Source organism: Gorilla gorilla, chromosome 9 (genome assembly GCF_029281585.2).
Source record: "Gorilla gorilla gorilla isolate KB3781 chromosome 9, NHGRI_mGorGor1-v2.1_pri, whole genome shotgun sequence".
Taxonomy (NCBI): Eukaryota; Metazoa; Chordata; class Mammalia; order Primates; family Hominidae; genus Gorilla; species Gorilla gorilla.
Window position 1 is genome coordinate 72,965,002 of NC_073233.2, and position 23,256 is coordinate 72,988,257.

Genomic DNA, 23,256 nt, shown 5'->3' on the forward strand with positions numbered 1-23,256 from the left:
TTAGCTTCCAAGTTTATTTCCGGGATCTAGGGAGGAGCTGGCTGATGGAGCGGCCTCCCGAGGAGGTGTCCGACCTCTGGCCTGGGGCCCGGCCAGGCCTGACCCTGGTCTCTGTGGTCGTGGGGCAGGTCAGGCAGCATGAAGAGGAGACCTGCCTTCCGGGGGTTTGGGTCACTGCAGGCAGAGACAGCTCGAGTGAGCAGCGTGGGGCAGCCGCCTCTTCCCTCCCCGTCGCCATGGCTGCCTGCACACCCGAGCACAGCCACCTCCGGCAGGGCCTGGCTTTCCTCCTGCAGGGCCTTCACTTCATCCTGGATGGCCTGGGCCTCCTCCTGGATGGCCTGGGCTCCCTCCTTCAGGCTCTTATATAATAAGGTGGGCTGGACAAAGGGTTGCAGGGCCCGAGGTGGGTAGCCAGCCGTGCAGGACAACCCGAGGCCGCTCTAGGAGAGCTGGGCTGGGAGGCAGGGAGGAGGCAAGACAAAGAAAGGGGGTCCTGGCTCAGGGTCTTACCAGGTTCTGCAGCCTCTCCCCCAGGGCCAGGTTGTGCACTTGGGTGGTGTTCAGTGACTCCCGAAGCCTAGGGTTGAAAAACAGACCCCTCCCACCTCAGCCAGGCTTTTGTTCCAGGCAGCACTCCCCACCCCTCCCACCTCCTGCATCAGCCACCTGGTCCTATAGCCACCTGGGACCAGTGTTTCACTAAGAGCCCAGTCTTCCTGTCCCGGCAAAACCACAGGTGGGATGGGAATTGTTCTCCCTGAGTGATTGGTAGCAGGGGACCGAGAGAGAGACTAATTATGCTTTTTGTCTTCCTTTGCAAGAGCAGGGCAGGCTGCTTCTGTGGGTGGGCTAGAAACACTCTGAGGCTCCCCTTGGAAGGGGTGGGTGGTATAGGGCTAGCCGCTCCTTTGGGCTGTAGGCAGGGTTGCAACAGGATTCTCTGTGGCTCCAGGCCAGTGACAGGGTCAATGCTGGAACCAGCCCTGCCTAGGTGCTCCAGGTCAGCTGTGTATGAATGGGAGAGCTGATCACTCAGGTCTGTGGCCTGGAAGCCTCCGTCATGCCCTGCCCCCACCTCAGGACCTTTGCTGACAGACGGGGCTCTGACCCCAGCATTACCTGAGAGGGGCGAGCGGCCATGGGATTGTGTGGACCCCAGCTCCAGAGCCCGACATCCAGAGAACAAGCCCCTCCCCCAGACTGAATGCTCCTCAAGTTCTTGGACAATTAAAGGTGGGGGTTCCTGAATGCCCGTTCACCAGCCACGTGGGCCCTGACCTGAAAGCCAGGCCTGGCCTTGGTCGGGGGAAGCCCTGTCACCCTACCCGCTCCCATCTGCCCGCCCAGCTCACCTCATGCAGTCATTCTGCAACTGCCTGATCTCCTTTGAGGTCCGCTGGGGGCCCCAGTCTTCCTGATCTAAGAACTGGTACTCCTGGATCTCCGAGTCCCTGGAGCAAGTGGGTAGTGAAGGTCAGGCCAGAGGGTCTAGGGGATGAGGGAGGTGGGTGGGTGGTGTGGGGGTGCCCAGCCAAAGGCCCCGGCTTCAGCAGGCCTCTCTGGGCCTCCTCTCTGCACGGGCCAGGACTGAGTCCTAGCCCAGGTTTGAATGTTTCTGGGTGTGGGGTGGGGAGAAACACCATCCACCTCCCCCAATTTTGCGCGTGCCTGCATGTGCCTGCACGTGCCTGCACGTGCACTCTCTCTCTCTCTCTCTCTCTCTCTCTCTCATGCAGCCTTACGATTCAGGGTCTTTTGGCTCAGTGGGCTCAGAGGTGTTCAGGAGTGTAAACAGGAACGTGACGGTGGGTTCCAGTTGTTCTGAGGAAGGTGGCTTTGCAGAGAAAGCGCCAAGGTGACTGGAGAGGGTCATGGCTGCTCACCCAAGAGCCTGGGTCCTCCCACACCCCCCATCCTTGCCATCTCCCTGTCTTTCAGGGGCCCCATCGTCTGTATCCCCCACCCTGTAGGGAAAGCCTGGTAGGAGGTGTGAATGGGACCTGTCCAGGAGGCCCTCCAGCGCTGAACTCCCCTGTACCCATTCCTCAGCCCTGAACCCAGGAGCTGGGCCTGGACACCCTGACAGCTGGAGGCTGGGTGTGACGACGGGGGTTCAGGCCTCTATTCAGATACAGGAAGAATTTCTCCAGCTCTCCTGCCTCCCCTGCCCACTGCCTTGGGAGGCCCTGGGGTTTCCCATCACCTCCAAGTTCTGCTCCTCGGAAGCCTGAGGGCCCTTGGGTTCTTGCTCCTCAACAGGCTGCACCACTGGCTTGTTGGCCAGCTTGGAGTGGGCTCTTTGTCTGCCCCTAAGAGACTGAGAGAGACAGAAGCCTGCTAGTCACTCACATCTACCATCCCCCCTACGCCATTTCTAGCCTGGTCTGGTTTTTAGGGGGCGGCTTCCAGCCTGGCGAGCATCTATCACCAGCTCTGTCCAGCAAGCCAGACCCCCTCAAAGTGAAAGTTGCCAGATTTAGTAAATACAATATAGGCTGCCCAGTGAAATCTGAATTTCAGCTGAAAATGGATACTTTTTCAGTATCTGTCTCACACAATGTTTGGGATATACTTACACTAAAAAACGATTCACTGTTCATTTGAAATTCAAATTTAACTAGGTGTCCTGTATTTTATCTGGCAGTCCTACCAAACTACATGCTAAAAATATTTTGAGGCTGAGTGCAGTGGCTCACGCCTGTAATCCCAGCACTTTTGGAGGCCAAGGCGGGAGGATCACTTGAGCCCAGGAGTTAGAGACCAACCTGGGCAACACAGCAAGACCCCATCTCTGCAAAAAATTAAAAAATTGGCTGGGCATGGTGGCGTGTGCCTGTAGTCTCAGCCACTTGGGAGGCTGAGGTGGGAGAATCACTTGAGCCTGGGAGGTCGAGGCTACACTCAGGTGTGTTTGCATCACTGCACTCCAGCCTGGGCTTCAAAGCGAGACTCTCAAAAAAAAAAAAAAAAAAAAAAAGCTGAAGTTAATAGAATTGTGGCTATTTTTCACCCCGGTATTTTTCAGAATCTTGTGCATCTACTGGCCAAGTAACCACAGACATGGTCCTTCTTCACACTGAGTCCACCTGCGCCTCTAGATCCCCATGGACTTGTGGCAGGGAGCTTGTGGCCTGGGCTTGTGGCTGTGTTATATTGTACCTTTCTAGGCAGCCTAAAATTACACAATTCCTGACCACGTGACATAAACCGACAGCTCTGCAGAGGGCCCCGTAACCCTGGAAAGTCCCTGAGCTCCAGCGTGGTATGGCTGCTTGAGAATAGGTAGCTCTGTCACCAGGAGAACCTGGCTGCGTATAACAAGATCCACAGAACGATGGAGAGTCATGCCTCACTTTGGAAACGGCTTAAAGAAACAACTCCAAATAAAAGTAATTCACATGGACGACCACAGTAGCTGATTTACACCATGAAGAAAAACTGGAAGGGGCCTAAAAGGCCCAAATATAAGAAGTGGTAAGGAAACAAAGACTTCTTCACATGGTAGGATACAATTCACTCATGCGCTTACTGGTCCCTGTAAACATTGCCTGTGGCATAGGCCTTGGGAACATATAGATGGACACAACCTGGTTCTGCGCAGAAGTTTCCGGAGGATGAGGGAGGCCTCAGGTTTGCAGCTGACCACAGTGCGGGGGGATGAGCCACACAGAGGTTTGTACAGCGAGTCCTGGCTGCAAGAGGAGGGAGCCATGCATTCTGCTTCGGATCTCCAGAAAGACTGCACACAGGATGTGCCGCTGGGTCTCAAACAAGGACGCAGGGGAGACCAGAAGAGGGAACGGTGTAAGCAAGAACCGTGGGGTCCTGCGAAGGGCCCAGGACAGGGCCTGGGCTGTAGCCCACAGGGGACGAGGAGGCATAGGGATCTTTGTGTGTCTGTTATGTGGGCTGTTTGGCCATAGTTCAGAGGGTGAGTGAAAGGCATAGACACTGGGGCCAGGATGCCAAGGGCCCTGGAAGTGAAGAAGAGAGGCAAGCCACCAACTGCTGCATGTGACAAGTGTCTAAACTCTGTTAATCCTGGAGAAGGTGTGCATGAGACCCTGTCACACCACAAAAGTGGGTCTTAACGGTGGTATGGGCTGGGTACCAGTGTACCCACGTAGGGTTGCCAAATAAAACACAGAATGCCAGGTTAAATTGGGATCTCAGATAAATGATGAATTTTTTTTTTGAGACTTTATTTACTTTTGAGACAGGGTCTCACTTTGTCACCCAGGCTGGAGTGCAGTGGCACCCTCATGGCTCACTGCAGCCTCGACTTCCCAGGCTCAGATGATTCTTCCACCTCAGCCTCCTGAGTAGCTACAACTGCAGGCCTGGCACCACACCCAGCTAATTTGTGTATTTTTTGTAGAGACAGGGTTTCACCATGTTGCCCAGACTGGTCTCGAACTCCTGGGCTCAAGTGATTCTCCTGCCTCCTCCTCTCCCAAAGTGCTGGGATTACAGGCATAAGCCACTGCACCCAGGCAGGTTGAGAATTTCTTCTCCAAAATGCCTATCTAGAAGTGTTTTGGATTTCAGATTTCTTAGGATTTTGGAATATTAGCATTATCTGAAAATCCAGAATCCAAAATGCTACAGTGAATGTCAGGGCAGTGCTCACAGTTTGGGATTTAAGATTTTCTTTTTTTTTTTTTTCTTTTGAGACAGAGTCTTGCTCTGTTGCCCAGGCTGGAGTGCAGTGGTGCAATCTTGGCTCACTGCAAGCTCTGCCTCCCAGGTTCACGCCATTCTCCTGCCTCAGCCTCCCGGGTAGCTGGGACTACAGGTGCCCGCCACCACACCCAGCTAACTTTTTGTATTTTTTAGTAGAGATGGGGTTTCACCGTGTTAGCCAGGATGGTCTCGATCTCCTGACCTCATGATCTGCCCGCCTTGGCCTCCCAAAGTGCTCAGATTATAGGTGTGAGCCACCGTGCTCGGCCGGGATTTTGGATTTTCAACCCACATATGCATACCCCATATGTGGCATGGAACATACTTGTACTAGAAAACTATCTATTATTTCTCTGATTTGGGAAACGGTTATTCCTTTTTTTGTTTTTTTTCCTGGGGACAGTCTTGCTTTTTTGCCCAGGCTGGAGTGTAGTGGCGCGATCTCGGCTCACTGCAACCTCTGCCTTCTGTGTTCAAGCAATTCTCCTGCCTCAGCCTCCTGAGTAGCTAATTTTTGTATTTTTAGTAGAGACGGGGGTTTCACCATGTTGGTCAGGCTGGTCTCGAACCCCTGACCTGGTGATCCGCCTGCCTCGGCCTCCCAAAGTGCTGGGATTGCAGGCAAGGGCACTCTTACTCTTTAAAAATTGTGTTGTTTATCTAAGATTCAGGCTTAAGTGGGCATCTTGTATTTTTTGCTAAATCTAGCAACTCTAACACTATGGCCACATGTTGGTGCCCATCAGAGGACACTGGGAGGCATGAAAAGCTCCACGGTTACCAGTTGGTACGTGAGGAGGATGAACAGATAGACAGACAGACAGGACTGGGGTCCTCTCAGGGTCCCACCAGCCAAGCACAGACAGATGCTTAATTCAGACTTGGACAGAAGATAGCTCAGGACCTGGATTTCAGTCCTGCTCTGCTGCTCATAGGTGAGGCAGCTGCAGGAAATCGGGCTCAGCTTCCTAGCCTGTGAAATGGGTATTCAACTCCACAAATATTGATTGAGCCCTAACTTTGTTAAAGGCCCTTCCCTGAATGTTGAGAAGGTACAAAAATGAATCTCCTCCTTTGAGGGGTTAATCACAGGCTGGGTAAAATGCTACTAGCCATCAGTGATGAGGAACTCTGCTGGCTGCTTTGCATATGACATCAACCTCCCGACCAACTCCGTTAGAGAGATGGAATTGGCCTCACTTTTCAGAAGAGAAAACCATGGCTCGAGAAGAGTCTCAGATGTGGGTGGACTGATCCCCAAGCAGGTGGCTGTCAGGGAGGCTGCCAACCTGTCAGCCACACTGTGGAGAGGGGAAGGCAGCCTGGTCTAGGCCCATGTGTTGGGAGAACCACCAGGCCTGAGCCAAAGCCTCATCTGAAAGGGTGGTGAGCTACCGGGCTGAGGACCCAGGCGAGGAGGGAGAGGTCCATAGGCTGTGTGGGGAACTGCCCTGTGGAGAGGGAGGGTGAAGTCCACTCTCCAAGAAATGGGGACAGGTGTGAGCCATGGGGCTGGCTTCAGACCTCACATGCACACTGGTGGGACTAGAATTTGTGCTGTGGGAGGCTCATGACTGAGGCAGGGTGCCAGGTGCCATCACTCCTGACTCCATCTGTGCCCCTCCTACCAGGCACTCAGAGGCTCTCTGAAGCCCCTGTCCCCAGCTCCCACTGGAGGGGCACACCTGCCCAGGCTGGTGGGAAACCACCACATCCACTTACTCCATGATGTGCCTGGACACTGGGGGGACAGAGACAAATACAACCTTGCCTCCAGCCTCAGCTGGAGTTTACGCAGCTACTGTGTAAACATGTGTGCAGAGCAGACAGAATGGAGCTTGAAGGTGCTATGATGGAGGTCTGTGTGGACTTCTGAGACTTAAAAAGGGAGGGAATGGTCAGTTCTACTTGAAAATTGTTCATTGAGCACTTACCATGCACCAAGTGCTTTACTTGTATTATCTCATTCTTTTTTTTTTCTTTTTTTGAGATGGAGTTTCTCTCTTTCACCCAGGCTGGAGTGAAGTGGCATGATCTTGGCTCACTGCAACCTCCACCCATCAGGGTTCAAGTGATTCTCCTGCCTCAGCCTCCCGAGTAGCTGGGATTACAGGTGCCCGCCACCATGCCTGGCTAATTTTTGTATTTTTAGTAGAGACGAGGTTTCACCATCTTGGCCAGGCTGGTCTTGAACTCCTGACCTCAAGTGATCCAACCACCTCAGCCTCCCAAAGTGCTGGGATTACAGGTGTGAGCCACCGCGCCCGGCCGACTATCTCATTTTTAAACACTGTGGCATAGGTATTATTATTGTCCTCATTTTACTGTTAAGGAAACTGAGGCACATCAGAGTCTAATTATTATGATTTGCCTGGGGTCACACAGCTAGAAGCTGGCAGAGCCAGGATTCAAACCCGGTTGGATTGCAGAACCTGTGCTCTTTGCTTTCACCAGGGTGGGGCAGGTGGGGAGGAAAGGCTGAGCAGGGGTGATGCGTGAGCCAGACTTAATGACGCGGGGCTCCCCAGGTGACGCAGGAGTGGGGAAAGACACGAGAGGCAGAGAGCAAAGGTTCAGAGGCAGGGACCTCCAAGCAGCTCGCAGCCTGCGGTGGGTCTGTGGGCTGAAGCCTGGACACCAGCCTCGGCCTGGAGTCCTCATGAGTCCCACTAAGGTGTCAGGAGCCCCCTAGACCAGCCAGGGTTCTGGGGTGCAAACAGGAAACAATGTTGGCTGATTTGAGCAAAAAGGAGTTTATTGGGAGGATGCTGGGGAGTCACAGAACTCACGGGAAGAAGAGACTTCAAAGGGCAGGCACTGTAGGGCGCCGACTGCCAGAACTAGGACAGGGGAGGGCCTGCAGATGGACAAACACGCATTCCCCACACCAGACACTGCTGGACAGGTGGTGCCTTCATCCCTCCTCACACCCATCACTCAAGGTGGAGAATCTGATCAGTTTAGGTCCTGGTTGCTGGGATCAGGGAGAGCAAGCATCTGGGATATTCACTCCCACCGAGTGGCTGGGGTCCTGCAGACAGCGCATGCCTTGAGGCTAAGACGCTGCTGGGCAGCCAGGCACCAGCGACCATCCATTCCACTGCTGCACGGAGCATGGGAAGTCAGCAGAGGTTTCTGTTTCGGCTGGAGTGCCGTGGCACAATATCGGCTCACCACAACTTCCACCTCCTGGGTTCAAGCCATTCTCCTGCCTCAGCCACCCAAGTAGCTGGGATTACAGGCACCCGCCACCACGCCCACCTAATTTTTCTACTGTTAGTAGAGATGGGGTTTCACCATGTTGGCCAGGCTGGTCTTGAACTCCTGACCTCAAGTGACCCACTAACCTTGGCCTCCCAAAATGCTGGGATTACAGGTGTGAGCCACCGCGCCTGGCCCAATTTCCTCCTTTTTAAGGCTGAATAATATTCCACTGTATTGACAGGTCACACTTTATCCATTCAGCTGCTGGTAGACATTTGTGTTGTTTCCAGCTTTTTGGTTATTGTTGAATAATGCTGCTAGGAACATGGTGTACAAATCTATTCCAATACCTGCTTTCAACTTTCTCTGGTCTTATTACACTCAGATGTGAAATTGTATTAAAAGGTTTTAAAGGCCAGGCATGGTGACACGTGCCTGTAGTCTCAGCTACTTGGGCAGCTGAGGTGGAAGGATGGCTTGAGTCTGGGAAGTGGAGGTTGCAGTGAGCCCAGATCACAATACTGCAGTCCAGCCTGGGCGACGGAGCCAGACCTTGTCTCAAAAAAAAAAAAAAAAAAAAAAATTGGCAGGGGTTTTGGCTGGGCATAGTGGCTCACACCTCTAATCCCAGCACTTTAGGAGGCCGAGGAGGGTGGATCACCTGAGGTCGGGAGTTCAAGACCAGTCTGACCAACGTGGAGAAACCCCGTCTCTTACTAAAAATACAAAATTAGCTGGGCGTGGTGGCACATGCCTGTAATCCCAGCTACTCAGGAGGCTGAGGCAGGAGAATCACTTGAACTTGGGAGGTGGAGGTTGTGGTGAGCCGAGATCGTGCCATTGCACTCCAGCCTGGGTGACAAGAGTGAAACTCCGTCTCAAAAAAAAAAAAAAGGGTTTTAAGGAGGGGAGAAATAGGCCCGGCGTGCCAGCCACGGTGATTCACGCCTATAACCCCAGCACTTTGGGAGGCCGAGTTGGGCGGACCACCTGAGGTCAGGAATTAGAGACCAGCCTGGCCAACATAAAGAAACCCCGTCTCTACTAAAAATAGAAAAATTAGCCGGGCGTGGTGGTGGGCACCTGTAATCCTAGCTACTTGGGAGGCTGAGGCAGGAGAATCACTTGAACCCAGGAGGTGGAGGTTGCAGTCAGCCGAGATTGCACCACTGCACTCTAGCCTGGGCAACAAAAGTGAAACTCCATCTCAAAAATAAAAATAAAAAATTAAGGAGGGGAGAAACAGGATCATATTGTGTGTTTTAGGAAATGTGTTCTAGCTGCAGTGCAGACAGTGTGGAGATACAGCAGCCCAAGGGAATGACCCACAGGAGGCTAGTGCAATTGTCTAGTGGCTGTGGGGTGGGGGATGTTGAGGGGGATGGGGCTGGCCACATGGGGTGAAGGAAGAAGGAGCTGGTCCTGGGTTCCTGGCCTGTGTGACTGTGTCAGCTGGTGGCTCTGCTAATGGCACAGAGAACACAGGAGTAGGCAAGCTGCTGGATGAGCAGAGCTTCAGATGACTTCCTGAAAGGCAGTTCTAGATTCTGATTTGTAGCTCAGGACAGTTTTAGGTTGGAGATAAAGATGGGCAAGTCTTGAGCAAGGAGGCAGTCCAGAGAGCGAGGCTACCCGGCAAGAGCAGGCAGGTGGGAAAGAGGGTCCAGGACTGAGGCCTGGTATCCAGACATTTCAGGAAAAGCAAGAAAAAGGAGCTGGCAGTGCCACAGCCCCAAAGAGGGTGTCCTGGCAGAGGCCCGAGCTTAGTATGTTGGATATTAGGACATCGCTGGTTACCTTTGTCTGAGCTGTTAAAGAGAGTGACAAGGGCATTGGGAATAAATTCAAAGTAAAGAGCAACTTGAAACGTTCCTTCAAGCTTAAAATGGTGGTAGCTAACGACAGATGCTGGTCGACTTTTGGTTGTCTTTTTTGTCTTTTGAGACAGGGTCTTTACTCTGTCGCCCAGACTGGAGTGCAGTGGCGTCACCATGGCTCACTGTAGCCCCGACCTCCCAGGCTCAGGTGATCCTCCCACCTCAGCCTCCTGAGTAGCCGGACTGCAGATATGTGCCACCACGCCCATTTATTTTTTTTACATTTTTTGTAGAGTCAGGATCTCCCTATCTTGCCCAGGCTGGTCTTGAACTCCTGAGCTCAAGTGATCCTCCTGCCTCAGCTTCCCAAAGTGCTAGGATTACAGGTGTCATCCACTGTGCCCAGCCTGGTTGTCATTTTTTAACAACAAAGCAAATAAAAGCCATTTAGGACTTGGAAGAAAAAGAAGAGGAAGGTTTCAGAGACAAGATAATTGGATCAAAAACCAAAGTGGAAAGGCTAGCCTTGAAGAGGGGACCCATCTCCTCTGGGTGGGGGAAGGAGGTCAAAGCGGATTAAGTCTGTGGAGAACTTAATGGCTTTGTCTGGATGACTAGGAGGCAAGTACAAGTGTGGAGGATGGGATGGGAGGCTGGTCTGTGCCACCTGCCTGTAAGGTCCTAGCCTTACCTAAGGCCAAGTGGGAGAATTTCCAGGCATCAGCATCTTTGATCAGCTCCCCAGGGTCCCACAGCACCTGCTGCTACACAGCGTCCAGTCTGGACCATGGAGTGAGCAACTCGGGCTCCTTCAAAGGAGCCTGAAAGGGAATGGGGAACGAGGGCTGGACTCGGGAGGGTGTTTGCTTCCCAGGCATCTCCCGTGGGCACTGGGGGAGCTTTTAGCACTCTCACCCCAGACCCGACTTTCTTCCTCCTGGAAGAGGAGCAGACTGGGGACTGGACAGAAATAAACAAGACACGGGGCAGGACAGGCCAGGCTCAGTGGCTCACGCCTGTAATCCCAACACTTTGGGAGGCCGAGGAGGGCAGATCACTTGAGGTCAGAGTTCAAGACCAGCCTGGCCAACACGGTGAAACCTCGTCTCTAATAAAAATATAAAAATTAGCCAGGCGTGGTGGTGGGCACCTGTAACCCCAGCTACTTGGGAGGCTGAGGCAGGAGAATCGCTTGAACCTGGGAGGCGGAGGTTGCAGTCAGCTGAGATCACGCCACTGGACTCCAGCCTGGGAGACAGAGCTAGACTCTGTCTCAAAGAAAAAAAAAAGTGCGTGGGGCACAGTGATCTACCATGGGGCGAATGGGGGGAAGCGGGGCTGGGAGCGCCTAGACAAAGGGACAACCCCAGTGATGCAGCCCACCGGAGGCCTGGCCTTACCTTTGGCTCTGCCTTTGACTCAATAAAAGAAACACAGTCCATGAACAGGCAGAAACTCTTTAATCAGGCTTTTTTTCCAACTCTAAAACAAAATCCCATTTTTTCCTTAAATTTAGTTCCTCAGGAACAGAGAAGTTTGCAATGATGATCTCAACTCTGCATCATCTGGTGACTCCTGATTCTGCAGGACTAAGACATTTCCCAAGAGTTCTGCTGCATCAGCCAGTGAGGACAAGAGTTCTTCAGTGCGGTTCAGCTCAAGGACACCTAGGCTTCCCCGGCAGGGGGCTTGCTTGCAGGTCTGACAAACCACAGAGCGTGGAGCATATGGCCTGGGACTCCCAGACCTGGCAGAGGGTTTTATTAGGGCCCGCCTGGCCTGCACCGTTTCATCCAAGTACCCTAACCCAGCACTCATCTTCCCTGGCATTCTCTGTTATCCACCAGCTTCTCTGCACACCTCAGCGTCTACTTCCACGAACTTCTAAACATCAAAAGGTACAATGGCCAGGGGTGTGGCAGGAGAGTCGGCGGCAGGGCAGCCTTCAAATCCACACTATTGAATCCACAGGATTGAAAGAGAAAGATGGGGAAATTCTCCAGAGATCATGAGATGCATCCAGGCAGTGTTCTCATGTGAGAGGATAGGGAGGCCAAAAACTAAAATTGCTATCAGCCCCCGCTGCTGTCTGTTACGCGAGGAAACTTTCCGAGGACTTTACAAGCATAGTTGCAAAATGCTAGTAGGACTGGGACTCTTCAACTTTTTCTTCTAGGGCCAAGTAGACTCAGTGTAACTTATTTTGTAAGAAATGGGTATGGGTGACAAGAGGGGCCACCTTCCACCCCTGCAGCAGAGTGGTAAGACTCCAGCGTGGGCCCTGTGCAAGGGACCAGCCCAGAGGCCATGAGCCACAGAAACTCACAGCACCTGGTGGCCACACCCTGAAATGCACCCTTTGCTCCAAGCAGCCAGCGCCCTATCAACCTGGCATTTACCAAACATCTCAACAGCAGACCAGAACTAGAAAACACAGCTTCTGTGTAGTACACACTTATGGTCTGAGACCCAACTAAGGCTTCCTACATCCTTCAAAACTCAGACTCCACAGGCTGAATGTCCAGCTTCTTCCTCCAAGACAGAATTGCCCTCAGCCCATGAATTCTCTCTGGGACTATTTACAGAATCAAAGGGGAAACCCACGGAACTGAAAACCTCTTTACACAGGTGGGTTCAGGAAGAAAGCCACCAACAGAAGGCAACTCAGGAGGGAGAGGCCGAGGCTGGCAGAGCCCCTGGGCCTATTTCCAAGCAGCCACCCCTCCCAACAAGAGCAGAGGTGCCTCTCACCTCAACCCTCAGCCCTTTAACTTCTGGCTGGGCCACTGATTCTCCTCCCAGTCTGTGGCCCATCTGGAAACTGGCTATGGTACTTTGGGGAGATAGGAAGGACAGGACGACAAGAGACAGGACATCAGTAAGTGGCTGGGCCAGGTGGCCCCATTTCCTAAAACCAAGATGGCTGCCGCTGCTGCCCAAGCCCTCAAAGGCAGACAGGCCTCATGCGCAGCACCAGCACACACACAGGTAACAAGACCAGGGGAGGGGACCCTAAGTGTCCTCTCCACAGGGAGGTGGCTATGTACAGGACAGGAGGGAGAGTCTGGCCAGGTGCACCCCCCACTGCATCTCATTCAACCAGGAGATCAAACTGCTCAGCAGCTTCAAACTCGGCATTCATGGCCGCAGCCCACTCATCCAGCTCCGTTTTCTGAGGGAAGAGAAATGGGGAGCAGGTGAGTGAGAAGGGAACATGGTGGCTGGAGCATCTCACCCACACCCTGCAGGTGCTGCCTATCCCCCAAAAGAGCCAGAGCCCCAGCCCTGCACGTCTCCCGGAGCACACGGCAGAGAAAAACCCCTGCCTCTCACTCACCAAGATCTCTGGCATCTTCTTCTTCTTACGTTTCTGTTTCTCGGGTGGTGGGGAGATTCCAGGGAGAGTCATGTCTGGGGCCCAGGGCTTTGCACAGACCCTGGGGACCTCGGTGAATTTGGAGCACACCACTGGCGAGACTCTGGACAAGTCTTCTGCCCCCAGCAGCCCCTCAAAGCCAAAGCAGGACCGGCGGCCTGGGGTGGAGGTAGAGGCAGAGCCCAGGGTCTCCAGCCGGCTGTAGGAACGCCTGACTTTCTTAGACATTTCCAAGTCTCTGGCGTCCAGCTCTCCTTCCTTGGAGCTGGACTTGGCCTCAGGGTTCGGCACAGGAGTGCTGGTGGGGGTGGCAGGGACGCTGTGTGTCTTGAAAAGGTCCTCCTTAGTAAGTTCCCTGCCAGGGGGCTCGTTTTCTTTCTCCAAGAAAAAGGAAATCTGCACCAGGACAGAAGAGAGGATGCCCTCAATACTTAGCTAGACTGCTTACTTCCAGAAAAGCCCGAGAAGATTCAGGGTGGAAAGACCCACAGGACACACACTTTTTTTTTTTTTTTTTTTTTTGAGACGGAGTCTTGCTCTGTCACCCAGGCTGGAGTGCAGTGGCGTGATCTCGGCTCACTGCAAGCTCCGCCTCCCGGGTTCACGCCATTCTCCTGCCTCAGCCTTCCGAGTAGCTGGGACTACAGGCGCACGCCACCATGCCCGGCTAATTTTTTGTAGTTTTAGTAGAGATGGGGTTTCACCGTGTTAGCCAGGATGGTCTCGATTTCCTGACCTCGTGATCCGCCCGCCTCGGCCTCCCAAAGTGCTGGGATTACAGGCGTGAGCCACCGTGCCCGGCCAACACACACTTTTTTTAAGGAAGGGACAAATCAGACCCTGAAAGAGACATGGGGAGAAGAAAACAACCCACCATTGCTTCCAAGGAGTCTGCTTTTGTGACACAAATGGACTTGCCCCCATCTGCTGGTGCTGTCGCTTGTTTCCAAAATGTGCCCAGCATCCAGCCTCTCTTCTGACCAACTCAAGCCCTCATTAGGTGTCTTCTAGACCAGCTCAGCAACCTTTTTTGTTTTGTTTCCAGATATACGGTCTCAACTCTGTTGCCCAGGCTGGAGTGCAGTGCCACGATCATGGCTCACTGAAGCCTCAGCCTCCAGGGCTCATGCAATCCTCCTCCCTCAGCCTGAGTAGCCGGGACTACAGGCATGTGCCACTCTGTCTGGCTGATTTTTTTTTTAGTTTCTTTGTAGAGTAGGGGAGGTCTCCCTATGTTGCCCAGGCTGGTCCCAGCGACCTTCTGATTTCTCTCCCCGTTTCCACGCTTGCCTGCTGTGGTCCATCTGCCACACAGCTGATGAGGATTGTCCTAAATGTCCACTCAGTCCATAAGTATTTATCAGTCACCTGTCCTGTGCCAGGCACTGGGAACACAGCAGGGAATAAAACAGAGAAAACCCCTGCCCCATTCTAAGAGAAAAACAGATAAGAAAATTCAGTATTATGTTAGCAGTATCAAGCACTACAGGAAAACAGAACAGGAGAGAGTGCTTGGGGCAGGTTAGAATCACAAAAAGATAAAGGTCAATATATCCCTCACTGAAGTGACATTCAAGCTACAACTTGAAGGAGGTGTGGGAGTGACTCATGGCCAAGTGTTCTAGGCAGTGGGAACAGAAGGTGCAACAACCCTGAGGCCACAGCGTACTAGTCAGGGTCAAACAACAAGGAGGCCAGTGTGGCTGAAGTGAAGGCAAGAGGAAGAAACTGAAGATGAAGTTCAAGAGATAATGGGTGGCCAGATATGGTGGTTCACACCTATAATCCCAGCACTTTGGGAGGCTGAGGTGGGTGGATCACCTGAGGTCAGGAGTCTGAAACCAGCCTGGCCAACATAGTGAAACCCCATCTCTACTGAAAATACAAAAAAAATTAGCCAGGTGTGGTAGCAGGTACCTGTAAGCCCAGCTACTTGGGAGGCTGAGGCAGGAGAATTGGTTGAACCTGGGAGGCGGAGGTTGCAGTGAGCCGAGATTGCGCCACTGCACTCCAGCCTGGGTGACAGTGCGAGACTCCATCTCAAAAAAAAAAACAAAAACAGGGAAGCTGAACACATTGGTGGTCACCGCTGACTACCACTTCCTCATTCTCTATAGCCAAGCAGTCACCCAGGTCCTGGCAACTTTATCCTGCTCGATGTACCATGAATCTCAGTCAATCAACAAGAATGAGTGGCTACTAGGAAAGGCAGAAGTCCCTACCCTCAAGGTGCCTATGTTCTTAGAGGGGGGAGAGAAAGACATCAAATATGCAAGAAAATACACTATAAGAACTGATAAGGACCAGGCACAGTGGCTCATGCCTGTAATCCCAACACTTTAGGAGGCCAAGGTGGGAGGATCACTTGAGCCCAGGAGTTCAAGACCGGCCTGGGCAACATAGTGAACCCTCATCTCTATAAAAAAAATTAGAGAAAACATCAAAAAATTAGCCAGGCATGGTGGCATGCGACTATAGTCCCAGCTACTTGAGAGGCTGAGGAGGGAAGATCTGCAGTGAGCCGAAATCTCGCCACTGCACTCCAGCCTGGGTGGCAGAACAAGACCCTGTCTTTAGAACTGGTAAGGCCTAAGAGAATTACATAGAGAAATGTGACAGCAATAGGGTAAGGGTGGTCAGGGAAGGCCACTGGGGGGCAATTCCCTCTGAACCCAGTACTGTGTATCATCCTGGCTTTAGCTCACGCCCTTGGCTTCATGCTTCAGAATTCCTGGACTTCACGTCATTCCACTGGTCTTGGAGCCCCAGGGTAGCCCTTCTCAAAACCATTCTCCCCACAGCCCCCAGAGGGGTCTTTCTTAAAACACTCAAACTTGACTCAGTCACTACCTTACCCAGAACTCTCCAAAGGCTGCCCACAGACCGAAGAATGATGCCCAAGCCATGAGTGTGGCTTTTGTGCCTCATCAGGATCTGCTCTGCCTTAGGGTGCTCCCTCCCCTGCTGAGGTCTGCTGCAGACACTAAACAAATTACTATTCCCCGAACCTTGTGATTTTTCTTTAAATTCCCAATCTCTGCAAACATGGCTTCTTTGGCCTGGAACACCCCTACTTGTCTTTTTTTTTTTTTTTTTTGAGATGGAGTCTCGCTTTGTCACCCAGGCTGGAGTGCAGGGGCGTGATCTTGGCCCACTGCAACCTCCGCCTCCTGGGTTTAAGCGATTCTCCTGCCTCAGCCTCCTGAGTAGCTGGGACTATAGGCACGTGCCACCATGCCTGGCTAATTTTGTATTTTTAGTAGAGACAGGGTTTCACCACATTGGCCAGGCTGGTCTTAAACTCTTGACCACAAGTGATCTGCCCGCCTCAGCCTCCCAAAATGCTAGGATCACAAGCGTGAGCCACTGCACCTGGCCTCTACTTGTCTTTAAAGGCTCAGTTCAAATGTTTCTTCTTCCACGAAACATTCCCTGAGCCACATGGTCTGGGTTAGCTACCATCATAGCATCTAGTATTCCTTATTGCAGTCCCAGTACACAACGTTGCTATCACTTGTCATTGGTCTTTCTCCCCAGTTGACTCTAAGCCCTATCAGCTCTTCAAAGGAGTTCACATTTCTCAGTCAGTATGTCTTCAGATTGTCTATTAATGAAACATCCTTTGATAATAACTTCTGCTAAAACTGTAAAAATGTCATACACATGACTTATCTCAGAACACCCATAAATGAAAGCTGAAGGCAGAATGGATTAGAAAGGCAGTACGTGGAGTTAAGACACAGCTCAGCTTTTAAAGGAAGTTCCAGGAAAATGGTAGAAATACACAAGGCATGAAAAGTTAAGTGTATTAAGTCTTCAGGGAGTAATCAAGACTGGCAATGCATGCAGGTGCCCACAGGCAAACTGTTTTTGCAGTACTGCAAAACAGCTCCCTGGGCAGATGTGAGCAGCCAATGTGTGCTGTCCAGCTCTAAAGTGATCCAGATTCTACTTAATTAAGTAGATGAAAGTGAACTCACCCTAGGGCTCCTGCGAGGTGATTGGACATCTGGGACCTGCGGGGGACAATAACAATTGATAACATAGCTGGTCCCCAGTTTTGCCCGCCTAACCACCCACAACACTCTCCTTAGCCTTTACCTCTACAGCATGGGCCACGATCCTCTTTAAGACGATGGGCTTTCTGACTGCAGCCGCACTGGGTGTCTGGAGAAGAGGGATGAACGTGAGCTCAACATTAGGTGAGGGGCCACAAGGGGAGGAAGTGAGAAATCTGGGGCTCACCTTCGGCCAGATTTCAGGGAGGATGCTCGGGAGTTCAGAGCCTGATTTCCGCTGGGACCTCCGCAGAGGCTTAGTAGGAGATGGGGCCCTTGGCCCTGGAAAGAGAAAAAAGTTAAGTGGTAGAGGAGGACTCTAGACCTTAGAGTCCAGAGAACAGGTTCTAGAGACAGCGAGAAGATTCCCAAACAAGCCCTTTTAAGGGCGCCTCCTCCGGCGGCGGCAGCGGGAGGGAAGGGCCATCTTTCACCGGACTGCGTCCCCCAAACGGCTCGACCTCACGTCTCCCGCGCGCCCTCCGCTCACCGGAGCGCTGAGCGGCTCCTCCGGACCGCGTTCGCCTCCCAGACATAACTAGGCTCCGTCTCGAGCTCCTCCAGCGCCGCCGCCCCGGGCGCGCGCCAACCAGGAAAGCCACTCGCTGCAAAAAACGTTCGAATTACCCGCCCTGCGGGAAAGGAAGCGGAAGTGACGTAGGGCTAGCGGTCTGCGGCCCTCGGAACCCCGAGTCTTTTCCACCCGTCTTCACCTCTGGCGGCAGCGGAGGCGTGGCCCAGGGGCGCGATGGCGTCATCAGCGCGCGCCGCACCCGGAAGAGACGTGGCAGCGGAGGGATAATCGGGGCGGCCGGGGCTGAAGGGAGCGGAGCAGGGGCCCTGGGGAGAGTGGTCCCTGCCCTTCCGCGCCTCGAGCCATCGCTACCGCCCTTCGGAACCAGTGCAGCGGCCGATCAGTAAACACAGAGACTGGGGTCTGTAGAGAAGGGGCGGGGCTTGGAGGGGGTGGGGCTCAGGAGAGGTCTTGGGGGCGGGGCCGGTGGTATCGGGGAGCCTCTGATGGAGGGGCCTGGCCGGGGGCGGGATCCAGAAGGATTGAGGGGTCGCCGGAGGCGGGATTTATGCAGGGGGTGTTTCTCCGCATAAGGAGGGACAGTGGGCAGGAATCTGGGATCGGGGCGAATATGAGAGGTGTCTGGGGGAGTTAAGAGTGGAAACTGGGCTGGTGAGAGCGTAGTGGTGGCCACCAGAACCTGACTTCCTACCAACTCAGGCCCCTTTCCCAGGATCGATCATGGGGCTTTGTAAGTGCCCCAAGAGAAAGGTGACCAACCTGTTCTGCTTCGAACATCGGGTCAACGTCTGCGAGCACTGCCTGGTAGCCAATCACGCCAAGGTGGGGCCTTCAGGGGAGCGACTGAGCAGGGCACTGGGTGGGCAAGGCGGTATTGGCTTCCTCCAAATCCTTGAGGGGCCCTGCGCTAGAATGTAAGCCCCACAAGGGCAAGGACTTGATTTATTTTGTTCACTGATATATCCCCCGCCCCCAAGAGAGAGTCTGGCGCACAGTATGTGCTCAATAAATATTTATTGATTGAACAAACGAAAGGATGAGTCTCCTCTGTGGCTAGAGAAAAAGAGACAAAGAGACAGTCGGACCTTGGGGTGATAGGCCGAGCAGCCCCAGCACCAGTTGTGACATCTCTCTCCCACTCCAGTGCATCGTCCAGTCCTACCTGCAATGGCTCCAAGATAGCGACTACAACCCCAATTGCCGCCTGTGCAACATACCCCTGGCCAGCCGAGAGACGACCCGCCTTGTCTGCTATGGTGAGGCCTTGGCACCTCGGGGGGATCAGGCCAGCCTCAGGGGCCAGCTTGGTGACTGGTTTCCAGGCCCTCCTCAAGCAGCAGGACAGTGAGTCCCCCGAGTCTCAGAGCCCAGATTCTAGTCCTGTTAAAGTTCCTTACCTGCTGTGTAAGTTCAGGCAAGTTATTCTTCCTTTCTAGGCCTCACTGTCTTTCCTAAAAATTAAAGCTCCTAGTTCCTCTTTCCTAAAAATTAAGCCCTGCCAATCTGGAGGTTTCAGCGAGAACCAGTCAAGCTTACGGGTATGCTGGTGGCCGTGACTATTAGCTAGCCAGACCGGCATGTTGCTTTCAGATATTCAGGATCCACCACTGATTCCAAGGCTAAACAGAGAGGAAGTGAGTTTCCCACATTAAAGTTAGCTAAAAGAAGTCAGCAGACATATGTGTCATGACTTTGACCTGAATCTGGGGTAAGAGCCTTAGCTCCAGTTTTTGAAGGAGCTCATGCAAGAGGCAGCTCCATATGTGTTTCTCCTTGTGAGTGCATGTGTGTACTTGCAGGCATTTAATGTACATTGTGTGTTTAAATGAGTGTTAGTGTGTTGATCTGTACTTGGGGTGAATGAATGGGTAAATGTATGTGAACATATGAACACAGGTGTGTTGTGGGAGTGCAAGAGAATGCATGGTTGAGGGTGCCTGTTAGCAAACCTGTGAGTGTATAGATGTGTATGTGTGAGGGCTCCTGTACCCATAGTGTAGATATAGGGAATGCCACTTGTGTTTGATTATGTGCTTATAAGGACATGTACATTTGTGCCCAGGGATGTGTACATGCATATGTGTGCCTGTGTGTGTATCGAGGAACCTTTTCTGAAACTGTTCATTATTAACCATTAGCCCAAAGAATATGATGAGTGCAGGCCCAGAGAGGACTCATTGAAAGGACTGAAAGGGGAGGTGGCGTTTTCTTCCTACCCAAACTTACCCATGTGAGCTGGACAGCTTGGTAGCACCTGCCTGGACTTAGATGGTGGTAGCCAAGAAGACTGACGTTTTAGGGAACAGGACGGGGAGGAGAAGGCTCTGGCACACACACACGTGTCCGTATGTCCTGCAATGGTCTGGGGACTATTGCTAGGCTAGGAGCCCTAAGTGTCTTCTTCCTCATGTCTCTTCTCCCCTGTCTCATGGGCCCTAAGATCTCTTTCACTGGGCCTGCCTCAATGAACGTGCTGCCCAGCTACCCCGAAACACGGCACCTGCCGGCTATCAGTGCCCCAGCTGCAATGGCCCCATCTTCCCCCCAACCAACCTGGCTGGCCCCGTGGCCTCCGCACTGAGAGAGAAGCTGGCCACAGTCAACTGGGCCCGGGCAGGACTGGGCCTCCCTCTGGTGAGAGTCCCTCATCTGTCTGACCATCCATCTGCCCTGGGCCCCACCTGAGTCAGATGGGTGGGTGGGGACAGTACTAGGCAGCCTGGTGACCCAGATTCCTTCCTCCAGATCGATGAGGTGGTGAGCCCAGAGCCCGAGCCCCTCAACACGTCTGACTTCTCTGACTGGTCTAGCTTTAATGGTAAGTGGTGGCTTCCACCGACTGTTTGGGCTTTAGCCTCCCTGCTCTGCTGACAGCTCCCTTGGTCTGCAGTCACATGCTCTACCCCTGAGTTCTACGCACTGCTTCTGCTGACAGCTCTCTTTCCACCCACAGCCAGCAGTACCCCTGGACCAGAGGAGGTAGACAGCGCCTCTGCTGCCCCAGCCTTCTACAGCCAGGCCCCCCGGCCCCCGGCTTCCCCAGGCCGGCCCGAGCAGCACACAGTGATCCACATGGGCAATCCTGAGCCCTTGACTCACGGTGAGCCTGGGAGTTATCCAGGCCGCAGAAGGGTAGAAAGAGGGTGGAGTGGTTTGTGTAGGGGGAGCTTGAGGATCCAGAGACCCACCTGGAGGAACCTTTCCTTAATCCAGGCACAGCCATTACCTCCTCACAATTCTGAGATGTTCTGTCAGACTGAGGAGAGCAGGTGATCCCCCTAGCCCTCCCCAAAGCGGCCAGTTTTCCTGAGTCTATTGATGCTAGTGGCTCCACCCTGTAGCCCCTAGGAAGGTGTATGATACGCGGGATGATGACCGGACACCAGGCCTCCATGGAGACTGTGACGATGACAAGTACCGACGTCGGCCTGCCTTGGGTTGGCTGGCCCAGCTGCTAAGGTACACAGGGTCAGGCAGGGCAGAATGCCAGGAAGCGGTGGAGAGGGAATGGGAGCCAGAGGTCCTGGAAGGGACGGTTTCATGACAAAAGGGGCTTGTTCTGGGGAGTAACAGTACCTGGTGCTGGGGCTGTGCAGAGAGGCCTTGGCTGTGCAGCAGAAGCTGTGTTTTGCTTCTCTCTGGGACTGTCTCTATGCCTCCTACACAGGAGGTTTGAACTCAGGCTCTTTGAGGCCCCTTCCCGATCTGACACCCCCTAATCTTTGTAATTCTCCCCGAAGCCTGACACACTGTGGTTTCCAGAATACAGTCGTGCGCCTCAGCTGGTTTGAGCTGCACAATAACGCCCTATAGTGGCAGGTGCAGGAGTGATCATCCCTGAGGCACAGACAGGAGATGGAGGCTCAGGAATGGGTGGTGACCAGGGCTTCTCTCCAGCCGTGGGGGCCACCAGGGACTGGGGCCTGACCTGATTTTCCCCTCATCCCCCCAGGAGCCGGGCTGGGTCTCGGAAGCGGCCGCTGACCCTGCTCCAGCGGGCGGGGCTGCTGCTACTCTTGGGACTGCTGGGCTTCCTGGCCCTCCTTGCCCTCATGTCTCGCCTAGGCCGGGCCGCAGCTGACAGCGATCCCAACCTGGACCCACTCATGAACCCTCACATCCGCGTGGGCCCCTCCTGAGTCCCCTTGCTTGTGGCTAGGCCAGCCTAGGACGTGGGTTCTGTGGAGGAGAGGCGGGGTAATGGGGAGGCCGAGGGCACCTCTTCACTGCCCCTCTCCCTCAAGCCTAAGACACTAAGACCCCAGACCCAAAGCCAAGTCCACCAGAGTGGCTGCAGGCCAGGCCTGGAGTCCCCATGGGTCAAGCATTTGTCTTGACTTGCTTTCCTCCCGGGTCTCCAGCCTCCTACCCCTCGCCCCATGAAGGAGCTGGCAGGTGGAAATAAACAACAACTTTATTAAAACACCCGAGGCAGCCTTTTGCTTCCCCCTCCTTAGCCCTGTTCCGACTCCCCAGGCCTCAGTGGTGCTCCTCCCGGTACTCGATGGCCAGAAACTCCAAGGACAGGCGGTTGAAGAACATGGCTCCGTTGAGCACTGGGCGGGGGACAGAGCCCCCCATGAGCCGCAGTACCCTTCCCTGGCTACTCCTTGCCACATCTCAGGGTTCCAAAGCTCCCCGCTCCCTCTTGCACCCTCCCCCTCCTGCCACTCACTCAGGATGGTCAGGGCAGAGAAGCAGACGTACTTGTTTTCTGTCATCTCAGCATAGAGTGACCCCATGGCGGCCCAGCAGATGCTGATCACCTGGGAGAACTGTAGGCCCATCCAGTGGGAGAGTGGCCCCCTCGCACAACAGTGGGGTTTCCATCAGCCCCTTGGGTCTCCCACAGCCAGCCCTTGCGCCCTGCCCTGAGCCTACCATCAGGACGACCGTGTAGTGAAAGCTCATGTGGTCATAGTGGTAGGTGATGCAGAAGTTGTGCACGTCTCTGATGAAGATGCCCAGGTGTAAGAAGAAGAGCATCAGCGCAGCCGTGGTGAGCATCATGCCTTTTGGGAAGAAGAATGTGGCAATGCGGTCTAGCAGCCGCATCTTGCCCACAGTGTAGATGCAAATCAGACTTGAGAGCTGGAGCAAGCAGGCCCTGCCCAGGAAAAGCAGCAGAGTCTCTGGTTCTAGAGTGCCTGGTATGGAATAGCAGTGGGATTCTAGAACCAGGAGGACAGTGGAGGGGACAAGATTCTAGAACACAGGCTGATTCCAGCCAACACAGGAGTGCCTCACGGGTGGTAGGGGTGCTTTGAATTGTGAGATCAGTGGGGGCCCATGGCAATGGCGAAGGGGCAGCAGCCCTAGTTATCCCGTACTCACTCTAGACGCTTTTGTGCACGTCTCAATTTTCCCAAAACGGAGGCAGTGTGAACACAGTCTACAGATGAAGAACTGGGGCTCAGAAAAGTTGAGGGGCGTGGTCTAGATTTACAGCAAGTCTTAGGCAGATGAGAGATGAGGACCCAGCTGCATAGCTGGAAGGCATTCCCAGGTGAGGGGAGGCCTGTATTTGCTCTACCCTCTGGTGGAGAGGAATTACGAGAAGGGAAGGATCAACAGATTCTT

At 53.5% G+C, this 23,256-nt stretch overlaps 3 protein-coding genes across 13 annotated transcripts in view; 1 reads left to right on the forward strand and 2 right to left on the reverse strand.

Moving 5' to 3' along the window:
- On the reverse strand, window positions 1-17,858 carry CDCA5 (cell division cycle associated 5). Of its 7 annotated transcripts, none has more exons than XM_055354471.2 (11): window positions 17,632-17,736; window positions 17,329-17,423; window positions 17,185-17,250; window positions 17,064-17,099; window positions 14,374-14,514; window positions 13,045-13,479; window positions 2,207-2,320; window positions 1,746-1,837; window positions 1,356-1,454; window positions 514-580; window positions 1-174 (listed from the first exon to the last, which is right to left on the reverse strand). In XM_055354471.2, exons 1-11 carry the CDS (start codon window positions 17,675-17,677, stop codon window positions 172-174), a joined length of 1,194 nt encoding a protein of 397 aa, XP_055210446.1. In that variant the 5' UTR covers window positions 17,678-17,736; the 3' UTR covers window positions 1-171. The 7 variants fall into 7 exon arrangements, 6 of the variants coding, with proteins under 6 accessions (XP_055210446.1, XP_055210445.1, XP_018891579.2 ...); XM_055354470.2 differs by having other exon boundaries at window positions 1-380; XM_019036034.4 differs by lacking the exon at window positions 14,374-14,514 and having other exon boundaries at window positions 1-380.
- Window positions 17,790-22,099, forward strand: ZFPL1 (zinc finger protein like 1). 2 transcript variants are annotated; one of them, XM_004051479.5, is made up of 8 exons: window positions 17,790-18,076; window positions 18,389-18,498; window positions 18,821-18,932; window positions 20,117-20,310; window positions 20,422-20,494; window positions 20,630-20,776; window positions 21,018-21,135; window positions 21,629-22,099. In XM_004051479.5, the coding sequence occupies exons 2-8, from the start codon at window positions 18,397-18,399 to the stop codon at window positions 21,813-21,815; spliced, it is 933 nt and encodes a 310-aa protein (XP_004051527.4). In that variant the 5' UTR covers window positions 17,790-18,076; window positions 18,389-18,396; the 3' UTR covers window positions 21,816-22,099. The 2 variants fall into 2 exon arrangements, with proteins under 2 accessions (XP_004051527.4, XP_018891582.3); XM_019036037.3 differs by having other exon boundaries at window positions 17,906-18,076; window positions 18,376-18,498.
- The window catches only part of TMEM262 (transmembrane protein 262), an 8,402-nt gene continuing 7,218 nt past the window's right edge, over window positions 22,073-23,256 (reverse strand). Inside the window, exons 3-6 of one of the 4 annotated variants that reach the window (XM_063693248.1) lie at window positions 23,011-23,212; window positions 22,558-22,688; window positions 22,352-22,451; window positions 22,073-22,232 (exon numbers count right to left, since the gene is read on the reverse strand). In XM_063693248.1, coding sequence (XP_063549318.1) covers window positions 22,156-22,232; window positions 22,352-22,451; window positions 22,558-22,686 — 306 coding nt within the window. In that variant the 5' untranslated portion in view covers window positions 22,687-22,688; window positions 23,011-23,212 and the 3' untranslated portion in view covers window positions 22,073-22,155. Of the gene's footprint in view, window positions 22,233-22,351; window positions 22,452-22,557; window positions 22,820-23,010; window positions 23,213-23,256 lie in introns of those variants that run through there. The other 3 variants (XM_063693247.1, XM_004051481.4, XM_019036041.3) reach the window with 3 other exon arrangements.

What these genes read in the sequence shown, in the direction of transcription:
- CDCA5 (XM_055354470.2), bottom strand. Translation starts at nt 17,677, where the DNA reads ATGTCTGGGAGGCGAACGCGGTCCGGAGGAGCCGCTCAGCGCTCCG. An exon ending in TCCCTGAAATCTGGCCGAAG is followed by an intron (nt 17,251 to 17,328) that starts GTGAGCCCCAGA and finishes CCTCTTCTCCAG; the next exon opens with ACACCCAGTGCGGCTGCAGT. An exon ending in TGGCAGATGGACCACAGCAG is followed by an intron (nt 13,480 to 14,373) that starts GCAAGCGTGGAA and finishes GTCCTGGTGCAG; the next exon opens with ATTTCCTTTTTCTTGGAGAA.
- ZFPL1 (XM_004051479.5), top strand. Translation starts at nt 18,397, where the DNA reads ATGGGGCTTTGTAAGTGCCCCAAGAGAAAGGTGACCAACCTGTTCTGC. An exon ending in TGGTAGCCAATCACGCCAAG is followed by an intron (nt 18,499 to 18,820) that starts GTGGGGCCTTCA and finishes CTCCCACTCCAG; the next exon opens with TGCATCGTCCAGTCCTACCT. An exon ending in TGACTGGTCTAGCTTTAATG is followed by an intron (nt 20,495 to 20,629) that starts GTAAGTGGTGGC and finishes TTCCACCCACAG; the next exon opens with CCAGCAGTACCCCTGGACCA.